This window comes from Rhinopithecus roxellana, chromosome 14 (assembly GCF_007565055.1).
Source record: "Rhinopithecus roxellana isolate Shanxi Qingling chromosome 14, ASM756505v1, whole genome shotgun sequence".
In the NCBI taxonomy this organism is placed as follows: Eukaryota; Metazoa; Chordata; class Mammalia; order Primates; family Cercopithecidae; genus Rhinopithecus; species Rhinopithecus roxellana.
In genome coordinates this window covers 25,424,155-25,439,645 of record NC_044562.1, presented here as the reverse complement: position 1 = coordinate 25,439,645, position 15,491 = coordinate 25,424,155, and the positions used below count along the sequence as shown (strand labels likewise).

The 15,491-nt window shown below is 41.3% G+C and overlaps 1 protein-coding gene across 5 annotated transcripts in view; it reads right to left on the bottom strand.

Annotated features, from left to right (window-relative positions):
- Positions 1 to 597: 597 nt before the first annotated feature.
- The window catches only part of SERPINE2 (serpin family E member 2), a 65,719-nt gene continuing 50,825 nt past the window's right edge, over positions 598 to 15,491 (bottom strand). For 3 of the 5 annotated variants that reach the window (XM_030916206.1, XM_030916203.1, XM_010356037.2), the window contains 5 exons: positions 10,150 to 10,348; positions 8,138 to 8,238; positions 5,771 to 5,857; positions 2,986 to 3,069; positions 598 to 1,353 (listed from right to left, as the gene is read on the bottom strand). In XM_030916206.1, the coding sequence (XP_030772066.1) occupies positions 1,316 to 1,353; positions 2,986 to 3,069; positions 5,771 to 5,857; positions 8,138 to 8,238; positions 10,150 to 10,348 (509 nt within the window). In that variant the 3' untranslated portion in view covers positions 598 to 1,315. The remainder of the gene's footprint in view (positions 1,354 to 2,985; positions 3,070 to 5,770; positions 5,858 to 8,137; positions 8,239 to 10,149; positions 10,349 to 15,491) is intronic. The other 2 variants (XM_030916204.1, XM_030916205.1) reach the window with 1 other exon arrangement.

The following is a 15,491-nucleotide window of genomic DNA, read 5'->3' as shown; positions in this document are numbered from 1 at the left end:
CGCAGTGTGGCTCATGCCTGTAATCCCAGCACTTTGTGGGGCTGAGGTAGGTGGATCACTTGGGGTCAGGAGTTTAAGACTAGCCTGGGCAAGATGGCAAGGTACATCTCTATAAAAAGAAAAAGGAAAAAAAAGATTTTTGATGTTTGAGTTCAACTTGGAAAGTTACCTCAAACAAACAAACAAACAAAAAACCCGTCATTTCAAAAAACTCCTGCCTATCACCAATCACCAAAAACGAAACAGTCCCTGTTCCCCGAGATTTCCAAAATACATGGTACCCAGCAACTTCATTCTGCACTTGCTACAAAATCCGTTTCTTTGCTGAGAATTCTTAGCCATTGCTGGAGTGAATGTAGCTAAGATTAGAACTAGGATTACTGTAGTAGTTACTCTGTTGCAGTGATCTATAAAATGAGGCGTGTTGAAGCAGGTAAAAATGTTTGATTGTCAGGTCTAGAGGAAAAGGATAGGAAAAGTTTCCGGGCTTTGAACTTCCTGATGTTTACATAAGTACAAAGGTTTATTAGAAGACGCTGACGTATGTTTAAAAGGCTCAGTTTCTTCTATTGTATTTTCAAATAGCAGAGAAATAGCTTTATTTTTACTACTCATAACAGTTTATTTTTACTTTGTACAAAATACAAAAATGCAAATCCAAGGAGTACAGACCAGTAGTGACAGGCACACTGCACAACAGCAACCTTGTCTAGCAAGACATGAGTTTTTTAAACTTTATTTTAGTGAATACATGCATTATATAAAACAACAACAACAACAACAACAAAAACACAAAGAGGCTAGAGATTTCACCGTTTCTACCCCCAAAATAATGCTTGCTATCAAGACTTTGGGGGGGATGGGGGAAAAGAATTTAAAAGGCAAATAATATTTTTTTCGTAAAAAGTAAAAGCTACCATAAAACATTTTTTTTTTCTGTCACACTGATTAAATTTCTTCTGAAAAGCTGCACATATAGACAAAACAAAACAAAAATTCCTGAACTGGACAAACAGCAAATACTCAAGAGGGTTGTTAACCTAGGTAACAGTTCAGTAGTTTAAAGAATCTTTTAGACATTTCGAAGCCTTTCTAGTCATTCCTCAGTACGGTGTTCCAGCCATCCTGCTTGTTTTTTTCCCTCTAATACCTCCCAGAACAGAAACGCTTGCATCATTGAGTCTGTTCCTAAGAACTAGTTTTGAAAAAGAAGCGATGTACAAAAATATTTAACAGAACTATGAAAGATGCAGGAAAGGAGTCTTTCTTTGTAGCAAAGTAGTCGTTGCTTTGCATGGTTTCTTTTGTGTACTCTTCAGGGTTTGTTTATCTGCCCCATGAATAACACAGCACCTACAGAATTAAAAGAAAACAATCCATGACTCTGTAAATTAATAATCCTTAAAATAAGAAACAAGGGAAGGGAAACAATCATGTTTGACCTCTCGCTCAATAGTGTTGCCCAGCAGAACTTTCTGCAGTGGTAGAGATGGTCTATATCTTTGTTGTCCAGCATGGTAGCCACTAGTCACATGTGGCCAGAGAGTGCTTAAAATGTGGCTAGTGTGACTAAGAAATTTAATTTTAATTTTATTTTTTATTTCCTGAGACAGAGTCTTGCTCTCTCACCCAGGCTGGAGTGCAATAGCGCAATCTTGGCTCACTGCAATTTCCGCCTCCCAGGTTCAAACAATTCTCCTGCCTCAGCCTCCCAACAAGCTGGGATTACAGGCACCCACCACCATGGCCAGCCAATATTTTGTATTTTTAACAGAGATGGGGTTTTGCCATGTTGGCCAGGCTGGTCTCGAACTCCTGACCTCAGGTGATCTACCCGCCTTGGCCTCCCAAAGTGCTGGGATTACAGGCATGAGCCACCGCACCTGGCCAGAAATTGAATTTTTAAAGTTAATGTTAAGTAGCCACATGCGGCCAGAAGCTCACTCATTGGCTGGCTCAGTTCTGGAGCATGCCAATTAGAACATCACAGATGCAGTGAGATAAGAAGATAAGGAACTATCTTGTATTACTGATTACATGAAATAGTAAAAGCTAAAATATATATATTAGTGCCTACTCTCGTACCAACAAGAAGCCAACCTCTCTACAAAGATAAACTTATACTTCATAATTGTAATAAGCAGTCAGCACTACTGTTGTCTTCATTTTAAAAATCAGGCTTAAGGCCAGAGCCTAGTTTGAACCATGCATGACTCCCAGAGCAAAAATCAACTGTATTAACAGGTCCCAAGGTATTTCAATAGAGTGGGCTTACAAAGTGATATGGTTTGGCTATGTGTCCCCACCCAAATCTTGCCTTGAATTGTAATAATCCCCATTTATCAGGGGCAGGACCAGGTGGAGATAACTGAATCATAGGAGCGGTTTCCCCCATACTGTTCTCGTGATAGTGAGTGAGTTCTCATGAGATCTGATGGTTTCATAAGGGGTTTCCCACTTTGCTCGGCTCTCATTTTCTCTCCTGCCGCCCTGTGAAGCGGTGCCTTTCACCATAATTGTAAGTTTCCTGAGGCTTCCCTAGCCATGTGGAACTGTGAGTCAATTAAACCTCTTTTCCTTATAAATTACCCACTCTGGGGTATTTCTTCATAACAGCGTGAGAACAGGCTAATACACAAAAGCTGAAGTTACACAGCTTCTAGCAAAATTGAACGACCACATTTATATAAATATGGAAAAGTCAATAGATGTCAAAAGTGTTCCTAAGGGATGCTAAGCCTCTCTGTTAAAAACAACAATCTGCAAAACCTAGAATCTTGTCAGTGTGTAAAAGATTCCATCACACCTGTAAACACAGCCTTTGTTTTCCTATCTCTTTAACGTGGGTGGTTATATTCAAAGTGTTTGCAACTACTGACATTAGGGAAATGGATTATGGGCACCACTGTTGGATATAATGAAGAGTGCAAGATACCTTTTGAAATTCTAACAAAGAGGGAATGATGGAAGAGGAGAGTCACTTACCTGTAGGATTATGTCGGATGAAAAACAGAAAAGGTCTGTCTACTATAAACCAGGGAGGCGATGATCTTGCAATTAGAATTGCAGCTATGGGAAGAAAAGGAAAATATGTTGTGCACATTACATGAGGCCATGTAAGCATAAGGCCAGCAAGTTAGCTAGCTTCAAGGACCCTCAGAGGCTGGTGTCTGAAGACACACTTAATGTTTGTCCCATAGGCTGACCATGTTACAACAGGCTCAATGGTCACCATTTACTAAGCCTACCTTGGGCCAGGCCCTTTACATTACTGTCTCATCTCTTCTACATAAGCACCATCTCTGATAAACGTACTTACTCCTCATAGAGTTTTGATGAGAATTAAATGACATAAGATATATTATAGCTCTTGGAACAGTGTTTGCCACTAAACACACCTAATGCATATTCATTGTTATCATTAGCTATTTTTTTATTCACACCATCTGCTTTGCTGATAAAGTCCCTGGTCCTTTTTTTTTTTTTTTTTTTTTTTTGAGATGGAGTCTCACTCTGTCACCCAGGCTGGAGTGCAGTGGTACGATCTCGGCGCACTGCAACCTCCACCTCCCGGGTTCAAGCGATTCTCCTGCCTCAGCCTCCTGAGTAGCTGGGACTACAGGCATGCGCCACCACGCCTGGCTAATTTTTGTATTTTTAGTAGAGACGGGGTTTCACTATGTTGGTTACGCTGGTTTCGAACTCCTCACCTCAAGTAATCCACCCGCCTCAGCCTCCCAAAGTGCTGCGATTACAGGCATGAGCCACCGCGCCCGGCCCCTGGTCCTGTTTAGCTTCTCTAAATCTTTTCTGTATATAAAGGCCCAGCCCAATTCTTAGCTTTTGTGTCTGTGCCTTCTCCTTTGGCACACTATTTAGGTTTCCTTTGCACTGGAATGTAGACCACTCATCCAGGACCAACTACCTCTGCTGTTCAACTCCCTAGGTATAGGCATCTGACTAGGAAAGCAAACTTCTTTAGGCTCATGGGTCTTGGCCATTCCTTGTCTGCCAGGCTTGCTTCCACTTAATAAGCCTGAGCCAGGGCCTCAAGGAAGGGTAGGCGTGTGGCATTACTACCACATGCCTGTTGCAATGGCCCAGTCCTCTTGCTCAAACCCCATAAAGTGTTGAACACTTGGGCTTGAAGTTATAAAGGAAACACCTGCAGTTATGCTGGAGCAAGGCCTTTTACCTAGGGTTATTAAAAACAAGTATTAAATAGCAGGTGTTATGGACTGAACTGTGTCTCCCTACAAATTCATATGCTGAAGCCCCAAACCCCTAATGTGACTGTATTTGTATTTGGAGATAATGCCTTTGAGGAGACAATGAAGGTTAAGTAGGGTTCTATTCTAATAGGACTATTGTCCTTATTTGAAGCGGGAGAGACACCAGGGATGTGTCACATGGAGAAAAGACCATGTGAGGACACAGGGAGGGGGCAACCTCTGGAGATCCAGAGATCTCAGGAGAAACCAACCTGCCAACACCAACACCTTGATCTTGAACTCCCAGTCTCCAGAAGTGCGAGTTCTGTTGTTTAAACCACCCAGTCAATGGTATTTTGTCATGGCAGCCCAGGCAGACTAAGACAGGAGGACCTGGGCAGTTACATGGGGCCTTGCACTGGGTTTAATACTCTGCTGTTGCTATCTTGAAACTCTTAATACATTTTGAACAAGGGGCTCCATATTTTCATTTTGCACAGGACACCCCACAAACTATGTAGCTGGTCCTGATAGTTACACTCGGCAAAATTGGTCAATGACTTTTAGATGTTACTACTTAAAATTACCTAGAAAAGACAAAAAGCATCTTAAAATTTCCAACCCTTTTATTCCAGGGTCTTTGTTTTAAATGCTACTTCAAAGGAATTTTTAAAATGTTTATTCGAGAAAGGTAATAACACATCCATTGTTGAGTATAACTGGTATGTTTCAATAACCAGAGATCTTTGACCCAGCTGCAAGCATAACTAAGATTTTCACTTTATGGGCTCACAGAGTTGGCCAAATCTATTCATCTAATTTCCTACAGATAACGAGGGGTGAAAAAACTGACTTAAGATTGTTCTGTTTTCTCCTTCATTATGTAAACCACTGAGGAGGAAGCAGATGTGGATGTTCTAATTATCAAGGAAGGCTGTAAAGCAATCCTGCCGCAATTCAACAGATGGTGGCGAATTCTTCAGTTTATCCTGGATAGACCTGATTGCCTATTTTCCTTTAAGTATTTGTTGTTTATTTTATGTTTAAATCTGAAGATTGGTCTTTTTTTGCCAGTAAGAAGCCAGACCATGTTTTATCCTCCGAGAGCAGGGGTCAGCAAACCACTGTCCTCAAGGCAAGTCTACCAGGCCAAATCCTGTTTTTATAAATAAAGTTTTATTGGAACACAGCCACATCTGTTTACTTGTATTGTTGTTGGCTGTTTTCATGCTACAATGGCAGAGCTAAGAAGCTGTGATGGAGACGGTATGACACACAAATCTGAAATACATACTTCCTGGCTCTTTATAGAAGTTTGCTGACTCCTGTCCCAGAGGAATTTCTCTCACTGAAATGCTTTTCTTTAATGAAACAGATTCTGAGCTTTGTGGTTACAGGTCTTCAATCTGTCTGTACTCACTGCTGTCTCCCGAGGGTCAACCCACACACAGTGCCTGGCTGGAAAGAGGGTCTATTACATACTTGCTCGACCAATGAGTATACAGGAGTGTGTCTGCTCCCCTGCTAGAGGAAGTCCTGCCACGTGACCCAGTACTTACTTGTTGCTGCTGAAGCTTTGGTTCCATCTTCACTGACTTCAATTTTTGCTTTTTGCAAGATATGAGAAACATGGAGGTTTTCTGACCCTGTATCCAGAAAATAAAACAGTATCAGCATTTGTTGATCGGCAGGCCATTGGTTGGTTGGGGAAGTAACCTCAAAGCTCAAAGCCATGGCAAATTCCAATTTTTAAAGTGTCAGAAGACATGACCTCTGACAGTCCTGGTGTTGAAGGCTGCAGACAGCTGTTACTTGTGAATTTCAGTCCCTGCTAAGTGAACTGTGATACTCACTTCTGGAGAGGGGACCAGGCTCTTAAATGATTTAATGCCTCTATCAGTTCAATTCTGATCACTAGAATTGTATTTAAAAAATGAAAAGAGCAGAGCTATGAAAAGGAAGCCCAGTTTTCTGGAAGCAGCAAGGCAACAAGATTATTTTTCAGTTACAGAATGCAGATGCAAAAGGGATTTCAGACAGCACTGACAGATGGGGAAACTGAGCCCTAGAATGTTAAGTAATCTTCCCTGCAATCACAGGGCTAGTTAGTGGCAGAGTCAGTCCGGGCTCTTCACAACAGCCACTCATCTCATGGGCATGCGAGTGAGAGAAGAGTGTCGAACAAGAGAAGAGTTTAGATTCTCCTGGAAGGGCCGAGGCATAAATGCAGTTGTGTCTCAGGGACCTTCTGGTGAACTCACTTTACTTCTCAGCAAATTCTGACCATTCCAGCAGCACCCACTGGGTATAGCTTTCACAGAGAATGCAAACTGAAGTTGACATTAGTCTGGATGGGACACAGGTCTGGATGCAAAGGGAAAATGTGCTTTTTGTGTCATCTGCTTCTGAACTATCTGCACCAATGCCCAGCTCTAATATGACCAAATTGTGACTGAGATGCACATTTATAGGGCCCAAGTTACATGCAGTGTTAAAGAGGACTCTCCAGGAGAATCTGGGGCACCTGGTTCTTCCTGTGAATACCCCCTATTTAGCATTTCAGCTGCTATGAATAACCTCGAAGGGGAACGTGCAGATGAAAATGGTGCTTCTCAGTCTTTGGTGGGCTGAGGGACTGTGTTAAAATGGATTCTGGTTCAGTGGGTCTGGGTTACACCCAAGACTGTGCATTTCAAACCAGCTCCCGGGTGATGCTAATGCTGCTGGGCTGGAGGCCTGAGTTTGAGTCATGAGGGATTAACGGCTATGAGAATATCCATGGAGCTGCAGGTTCACCAGGGCAGTCATGTTTGTCCCCAGAACAGGTGCTAGGTGTTTACTAGTACGCAACTGAAGCTGGTCATGAGCTAATTTCTTACCATTCAAGGTTATTTGCAAACTGGAGTGCAAATCATGTTCAAGCCATGACTTTTCCTTGGAAAGATTGCTATGTTCTAAATTTAAAGAACAAAGGACTGACCGTTCAAACATAACTCTAGAGAAAGGTACATACACTGCTGGCAAATGAAAAGTATGCCTTAATTGCTTTGGCAAAGAAAAGTTTTCATCAGATTCATTTGAATTTATATTGTTTCAGATTAATGAGCATGAAATGCCAAAATATATATCTGGGTATAGTGTATGCCTGCAGTCTTGATTTTTTTCAAGCAAAAGGAAAAAGTTGGCATCTGGAAACAGAGCGACAATATCTAAGTCAGAGCCAATATTAATAAAAGCAATACATGAAATACTCCTTTATGTAGTCACTGGGGCTTCCCATGAAACGTACGTGCAAAATGTAAGGACGATGACTTAAATGAAGGTCGAGAGCAATGACCCTATAAAGAAAATGAGGTATGTATATACCATGGAATACTACTCAGTCATAAAAAGAATGAAATAATGTCTTTTGCAGCAACTTGAATGGAGCTGGAGGCCATTATTCTAAATGAAGTAACTCAAGAATGGAAAACCAAATACCGTATGTTGTCGCTTATAAATGGGAGACAAGCTATGGGTATGCAAAGGCATAGAGAGTGGTATAATGGACTATAGAGACTCAGAAGGAGGAGGGTGGGTTGGTGAGGAGCTAAAAATCTACTAATAAATATTGGGTACAATGTGCACTACTTGGGGGAGGGGTGCACTAAAATCTCAGACTTCATCACTATATAATTGATCCATGTAACCAAAAACCACTTGTACCCCAAAAACTATTGAAATAAAAAGATAAAAGAAAAAAATAAATAAACGAAGGTCAATAAATAAACGAAGGTCAATAGCATCATTTGGCAATATATCAAATGAAACCTTGTACAGTTTTAGGGCAACACATTCCTAATTCTGATCCTTTTTTCTCTGAACAAATCAGTCTCAGTTTGTAACACTTTCTTCAAGTATACAAATACATTTCAAATTGAACATACTTGTTATTTTTGCAAAATTTGCCTTTGATGAATCAAACATGTCGGTAATGCCAAGGACTTTCAGCGGCTCCTTCAAATCTGTTTGTGCTACAGCTGTGAACCTAGCATGAAAGCAGAAATGGAGAAAAAAGTCACGAGGCTATAAATGCTGCAACATGATAGAGTCGGTGCATGTTTACAAACTGATTCTTTTGAAGTAATATCTGAATACCGATCTGAATTGCATCTTAAATTTGAATTCCAAATTTAAATACCAGATAAGTAAAGGACACCTCATCTCTCAAACACTTAGTTGGCAAAATGAGTTGTACATGCTAACGGCAAGAATGGGCACTCCCACCCTCAGGTGTAATGGGCCCCCTGTTCCAATACTTAGGAAGATCTACAGACATAAACATACTTCTTTTATACTGACGTGGAGGCTGAGTGTTAACAAGTTCCTAGTACTCTGGAAGATCTATCATTCTTCCCCATTTCCAGCTAAAGTTTCTCCATATTCATCTTGGCTGCTCTAAGACCTGTCATCCTTATTGGGATTGGAGATGGTCAAAAGAGAGGAGAAACATTCCTGGTAGTTCATTTTGGGATTCTTTTTTTTGAGACAGAGTCTTGCTCTGTCGCCCAGGCTGGAGGGCAATGGTGCGATCTTGGCCCACTACAACCTCTGCCTCCTGGGTTCAAGCAATTCTCCTGCCTTAGCCTCCCAAGTAGCTTGGATTACAGGCACCCACCACCATGCCTAGCTAATTTTTTGTATTTTTAGTAGAGACAGGGTTTTTCCACGTTGGCCAGGCTAGTCTCGAACTCCTGACCTCGTGATTCGCCTGCCTCAGCCTCCCAAAGTGTTGGGATTACAGGCGTGAGCCACCGTGCCCAGCCCCTTTTGAGATTCTGAAAGTATTTTACTATTAAAACAGGAGCAAAGATTAGGCATAGGTGACATGGTATTATATTTGGGTATAACATAGGTTTCCTGAATATTTGTGAACTACCTGGCCTTGGGGATATATGGATATAGATGTGTAAATGTCAGTTACTATCATCAGAGGATGCTTTATCAGATTTGATCTCATCCTGTGGAAGAGGACCAAGGAGAGGTGGGCAGATTCTCACCACAGATGGGCTATAATGGTTAAGAACCTGTTCTTCACCCATTGAGACCTATGATGCCACCATCTTATTTATTTATTTATATCAAGCATTGCCTATCTGAAGGCTTATTTTGCCAAAAAAATAAAAATAAAAATCTTGAGAGGATTAGTAACACTTATTGTGAATGTGTTACTCTGATTACTTAACTCGGTGACCAAAGAATCGAAAGCTATTAGAACTCTCCACTACCACCAAGACCTGGGTTGTTAAAAGCTCTGGATGGTGGGAAGGCAGCAATGTTGAAAAGTTCATAGAAACGGAACAACGTTCACTGCTTCTTCACAGATGTGGACAAAACATTCTCTGACCTATTAGAACATGAAGATTCATACAGGATTTGGGGTTACTTTTCCTATGGCTTCAAGTCATAACAGCTCAAATTCCATCTCTGTCTTACTCTTAGGGTATAATAGAAAAACTGGCTGCCGTGGTCTTCATGAACTTCTAGCTAAATAAATAACTAAAATGAAGCTCCTTATGAAAGCACATGGAGTTCTATTAAACTTCACTGAACTTTCATCCATACTATGATGACACACATATTTTCAGTCTTTTAAATACAATGAGATATGTCAAAAAGCCCCTGCAGTACCCTGAAGAGCTTATGCTCATGTGGAGGTTCAGAGACCAAGATTGCCCTCTCTCCTTTCTTATGATCCACATCTTACCATACAGGAAGCACAGGCATTGAATAAAGGCATTCAGAAAAGCACGGCCTCGTAATCTCACCATGAAATTTCTGCAGAACAGAAAAGGCTTCATGATGTGCCATATTTTCACCTCATGTTGTCTGGTGTCCGACATAACAGCTGCTGATTGAACAATGCCACTGTTTTCTTTGAGGGGAAGGGGCCACTTACTTGGGCAGGATCACCTGCACCCTCTTGGGCACCATGATGCTCATCCAGCTGTCTATGGTCTTGGTGCTGATGTGTGGGATGATGGCAGACAGCGGAGTGGAGCTCTCGGTCGGCAGTGCAATCAGCATGCTGATGCTTTCCCCGTGGTAGGGCAGTTCAATGAAGTTGTACCATAAATCATTGGGGGCACTTGTCGACCCTAAAGAAATCAGAAGCAGGTTCAATGTATCCTTGTTGACTTCTAGAAGCGGCATGAGTGCTTGCTGGTCACCGGGATAGCTTCAGAGAGCAACTCAGTTGGAGAACTTTCCTTTTCCACAAATAGCTTCCTTAGAAGGATAAAGATAAGGACAATTATTTCTTCCTTTCCCGGTGAAGAATTCTCCTTTCTTCGGTCTAGACAGAATGCCTTTGGGTATCACTGAAATCACTTTAATTCTGTTGAGGAGAATTTAACTAAATCATAAAGTGCTTAAAATTCAGTGCTTTGCAAGAAGTTGACCCTTACATGAATAAAAGAATACATTCAAGCTGCCTTAGAATCATTCCTTTTTGTTTTTAGTTTTTTGTTTTTTTTTAAATAAACTGTATTGTGTATATTAAGGTACACAATATGACGTTATGGGATACGTATAGATAGTAAAATAGTTACTATGGTAAAGCAAATTAACATATCCATTATCTCACGTAATTACCCATTTTGCTGTTTTGGGGACAAGACCAGCTAAAATTTACTCATTGAGCAGGAATCCCAACATGGTGCAATTTTATTTTCTATAGTCCTCATTTTGGATAAGCCTACATGTGCATGTGAAGAGAGAGAGGGATACACAGCATCCACAGGGCCCACTCTGTGCCAGGCCCATCTCAACCCTGCAACAGGCTGAGGATCTACAGCACCTTGTGGGGTAGGCATAAGAAGCGCTATTTTGCAATTGAGGAAGCCACCTTTAGAGAAGTGAAGTAACCTCCAAAGGATGCATGGCTAAGAAGTGAGGAGCCAGGAGAGTCTAACTCTTAGGGTATAACAGAAAAACTGGCTGCCTTGGTCTTCATGAACTTCTAGCTAAATAAATAAATAACTAAAATGAAGCTCCTTACGAAAGCACATCGAGTTCTATTAAACGTCACTGTACTTTCATCCATACTACGATGACACAGATGTATTTTCAGTCTTTTAAATACAATGACATATATCAAAAAGTCCCTTCAGTACCATAAAGAGCTGATGCTCATGTGGAGGTTTAGAGACCAAGGATTGTCTTCCTCCTACTTCACCACCCCGCTCTATTCACTCTTCACCCATTCCAGGAATCACCATTGGGGTTTTAGATATTTTATGGTACTTCTACTTAATAATGAAAACCCAAGAATAATGTAAGCCAGCATTTCTCAAATGTTATTTGGAGAGCAGTCTACCTACAAGATGCTCTACAGACAAAACAGATTCCACATCCTAGGGAGTTCAGCAAACAAGAAGAGAGAAAGCAAGTTTCCTGCATGATTTTCACTGATCCTTTCTTTGGAGACGACATGTGCCAATCACTGCATTTTAAGACAGGGAACTTCAATATGCCAGTTCTCCACAGAACAGGGTTGGGAGGGATGGACAGAGGGAGAGATGAAGAGAAAGACACCAAGGGAGGGAAAGAGAGTGAACTTGATGAACACTGAAATATGATAAAAATAGTGAGGTTATTAGCATATATGGCACTACAGGATGACACTACAGTTTTTCCCTAAGGAAGAAACAACATAGACAACTGGCAGAGGAACTGGGGCTCTCCTGGTCCTAGCACACTGCATTTCCTGCAGGGCTGTTCAGTAACCCAGGTGCGGCCCGCCTCAGCTCCCATGTGCTTCGAACTCTCACCCGAGCCTGGCTTCTGTCTTGCAGCAACCTAAGAATGAAAGAGAGGATTCTTCGTCTTTACTCTCAGCCTGCATAACAAAATGGTCTCAGCAGAAACAGAAAAATCAATGGGAAAGTGAGAAAAAAATCACTTCCTAATGAGCTCTTTAATCCTTGAAGAAAACATTAAGTCCCTATTCTGGCAGAGCTAATTTTCTGAAACTGTGAAATTTGGGAAGTGGTTAATAAGTGATTGCTCCAGGGCATGAAATAAGGACCTGGAGGTGTTAACTGCTTCTAGAAATGTTAACTATTCTGTTAAGAAGGATCGAAGTAATGAATAATGAAAACTTTTCATTATTTTTTATGAGCTGGAATGTGTTTGAGGGAGGAGAGATATCATCTAGCTTCACCAGTTAATCCATCCTTGGCTGGATCCATCATTAACTGACGAGTAACACTAATAACCATGAACCATTCTGCATCCAGTCACCTCTGCTTGATGACTGAGTTCCCCCTACTCCTTCTGCTTCTGACCACAGAAGCTGATGACCAGTGGTAGCCAGGGTGCATCAGACATATCCAGGCTTACCTTTATTTGATGCCTTGAGGAGCTGGTAGATAAAATAACACCTTTTCTGTCTACCTGGTCACTCAAGTACTGCATCCTTTTATAGAGGGCACGTGCCAAAGCCATGAGATCTGGGGTTATAAGACCTGTATTCAAATCCTGCACCTGCAGCACACTAGCTCTGAGACTTTGGCAAGTTCCTTGACTCCAAGTCTTAGTTTCTTTATCTGTAAAAAGCTGTAATAATGGCACCTACTTTACAGAGCTGGGAACATTCAATGAGACAACACATACAAAGAACTCAGCATAAGCTGGGCCACAGCAAAAACTGCCATCTATTGATGTAAGAAGCTGTGTAAAATACCTCGCTTCTTGCAATGCGAGGTCCCTGCTCACAGTCTAAACACAAAATTGGCCCACCCAGGTAAACCACGTGGAATATTACGTAGCTGATAAAAGCATAACTCCCAAGCAGAATGAATCAAGTAAGGAAGGGGACTTGGGAGCCTTGTGTCGGAGCATGGAGCCTCTCGTCGTCCCAGAGTTTTTCCCTTTAAAATCCCCTACCCGATGCTCTCTATTCTTTAACCTCTGGAAGGCAGACTGAGTATTCTTTAACAAGGATCATTTCTGCAGTGTATAAAAACGTAAGTATAATATGTTGATTAACTCTGAAAAGGAGCAGAGATTAAAAAGAGAAAATAAGGATTTTCTCTTAGATGAATGGTGGGAGATAATAAGTGAAGAATCAAGTATTAAAAATGTGGAGGAGATTTAGAACTTTCTCTAAGTGGTGTTTTGGGTGACCCAGTTTTTCCAGAAAGCCCCTGAAGTAATCCAATTTCCACTTTAAGTGCTACTAGGGAAGACGTAACTAGGCTCACTGAAATGTTAGGAACTCAGCCTGTAAAATCAGGGAGGGTATCTTAAATATTTAATATCAGAAAACCTTCATAGATGAAAGTCCCTCTAATTACCTTCTACTACAAGTAAATATGGATTTCCTGAGAACTTAAGAAACTTTTTAGACTGTACTTTAGTAGAAATTGAAATGGACATTTTGGAAAAACAACAGCAAAATGCCCTGCCATGTGTAGCACTCTACATTCTAGGCTGGAGTCCAAAGGGAGTTCGGGGAGTGTAGCTGGGGAAGGAGGGGTGGCGTAAACAACTGGGTGAGTATTGGTGCCATTTGCTGCTAAGGAACTGTGGGTTGAGAACTAAATGGGCAAGGGCAATACGTATATTTATTTATTGAGACAGGGTCTTGCTCTGTTCCCCAGGCTGGAAAGCAGTGATGTGATCAGGGCTCACTGCCACCTCAACATTCTGGGCTCAAGTGATCCCCCCACCTCACACTCCTGAGCAGCTGGGACCACAGGTGAGCACCACCACGCCTGGCTAATTTTTAAACATTTTTTTGTAGAGACAAGGTCTCACTCTGTTGCCGAGGCTCATCTTGAACTCCCGGGTTCAAGTGATCCTCCTGCCTCAGCTTCCCAAAGTGCTGGAATTACAGGTGTGTGCCACGGTGCCTGGCATAAATGAGTTTCATCTATGCAACTAGAATTCAGTAGGCAAGCAAGTTAAGACGTAATGTGAACAGACAGGTATGAGCTGGAAACTCAGGAGAAAAGAAGATGGAAATATAAATGTTATTCTCTGTGGGCTTTTTTCCAAAATAAAGTATCAAATGTCTAAATTCATAACCATAAAACATTTGTAACAACTGACATGGAGATTCCTATGTCATTCATTCCTATTCCAGGAAATTACCTGTAGAAATTGACTAATGCAAGTACAAGAATACTCACTGCAGTGCTATTATAGAAAAAAAGCAAATGGCCTTCCATAGGATATTATGATACATTTATATTATGGAATATTACGTGGCTGATAAAGGAATCAAGTAAATTCTTATGAATTGGCACAAAAAGTTGTCCACTGTCTAATGAAAGCCTATTATAGAATAGAAATTACAGTACAATCCTATGTATGCAAAAAGTTTCATAGACATATTTTACATATCCCTAGAAAGGTTCTCAAATGATATACTTGATACTTAATAGGAATTTTTATCCAAGGAAACAGGATTTTAGGGGAACTTTTACTTTCTGCCACATATATTATATATTGAGGTATACTGAGGATTTTGCAATGAGCATGAAATAGAATTCTACTAAAAATGATTTTAAGGCTTCTTCTTTTTTTTTTTTAATAGAAAAGTTTCTACCCTTGAAGTGCTTCTACTTTATGGAACATAAATCAGAAAGGTTTTCTTCTTCTTAGTTTTCACTCTCCTTTGTGATCAAGCAAATATTCTCAGAGCCCTTGATGATATCTTGGGGAAAACAGTCAAGAAGGCAGATAAATCGAATGACAATGTTTTGGCAAAGTGACCCAGAATAGTGAGGCATGCTGAGGCCCAGGAAGCATCCGACAGGTAGCACCCTGGGCCCTGTGAGTTTGGACAGAGCAGTTCGAGCCAGGCCACTCCTGAAGGTCAGAGTGAGGAAACAGGCAGAAAATGATGGACGGTCTGTGGAAATGGAAACGAACAGCACCTGGGGCCACCGTAAATGGTAGTACTTCCTTCACAGCCCTATCAAGACAATCCTTCCCTGTCTTATCATGATAAGCTGGGTTTTGGCCAAGGCAAGAAAACAGGGAACTTACGACACTCTCACGCTCTGCTGCATGGCCCAGAACAGAGTCGCGTCCAGTTCCAGGTTCCTCAGTGAAACCCGATGACAGGCATGGAAAGGAGGTTGAGAAGGGTGAGCTAAGCCATTTACCGTGTTTACTTGTGAGGGAATGAGAACAGGAGTGAGCAGGGGACTTTCTTATTCTGTTCCAAATTAGGTACAGATCAGTCAGGGCAGAGAGTAAACAGATAAGACATCAAATTGGGCCATTTAG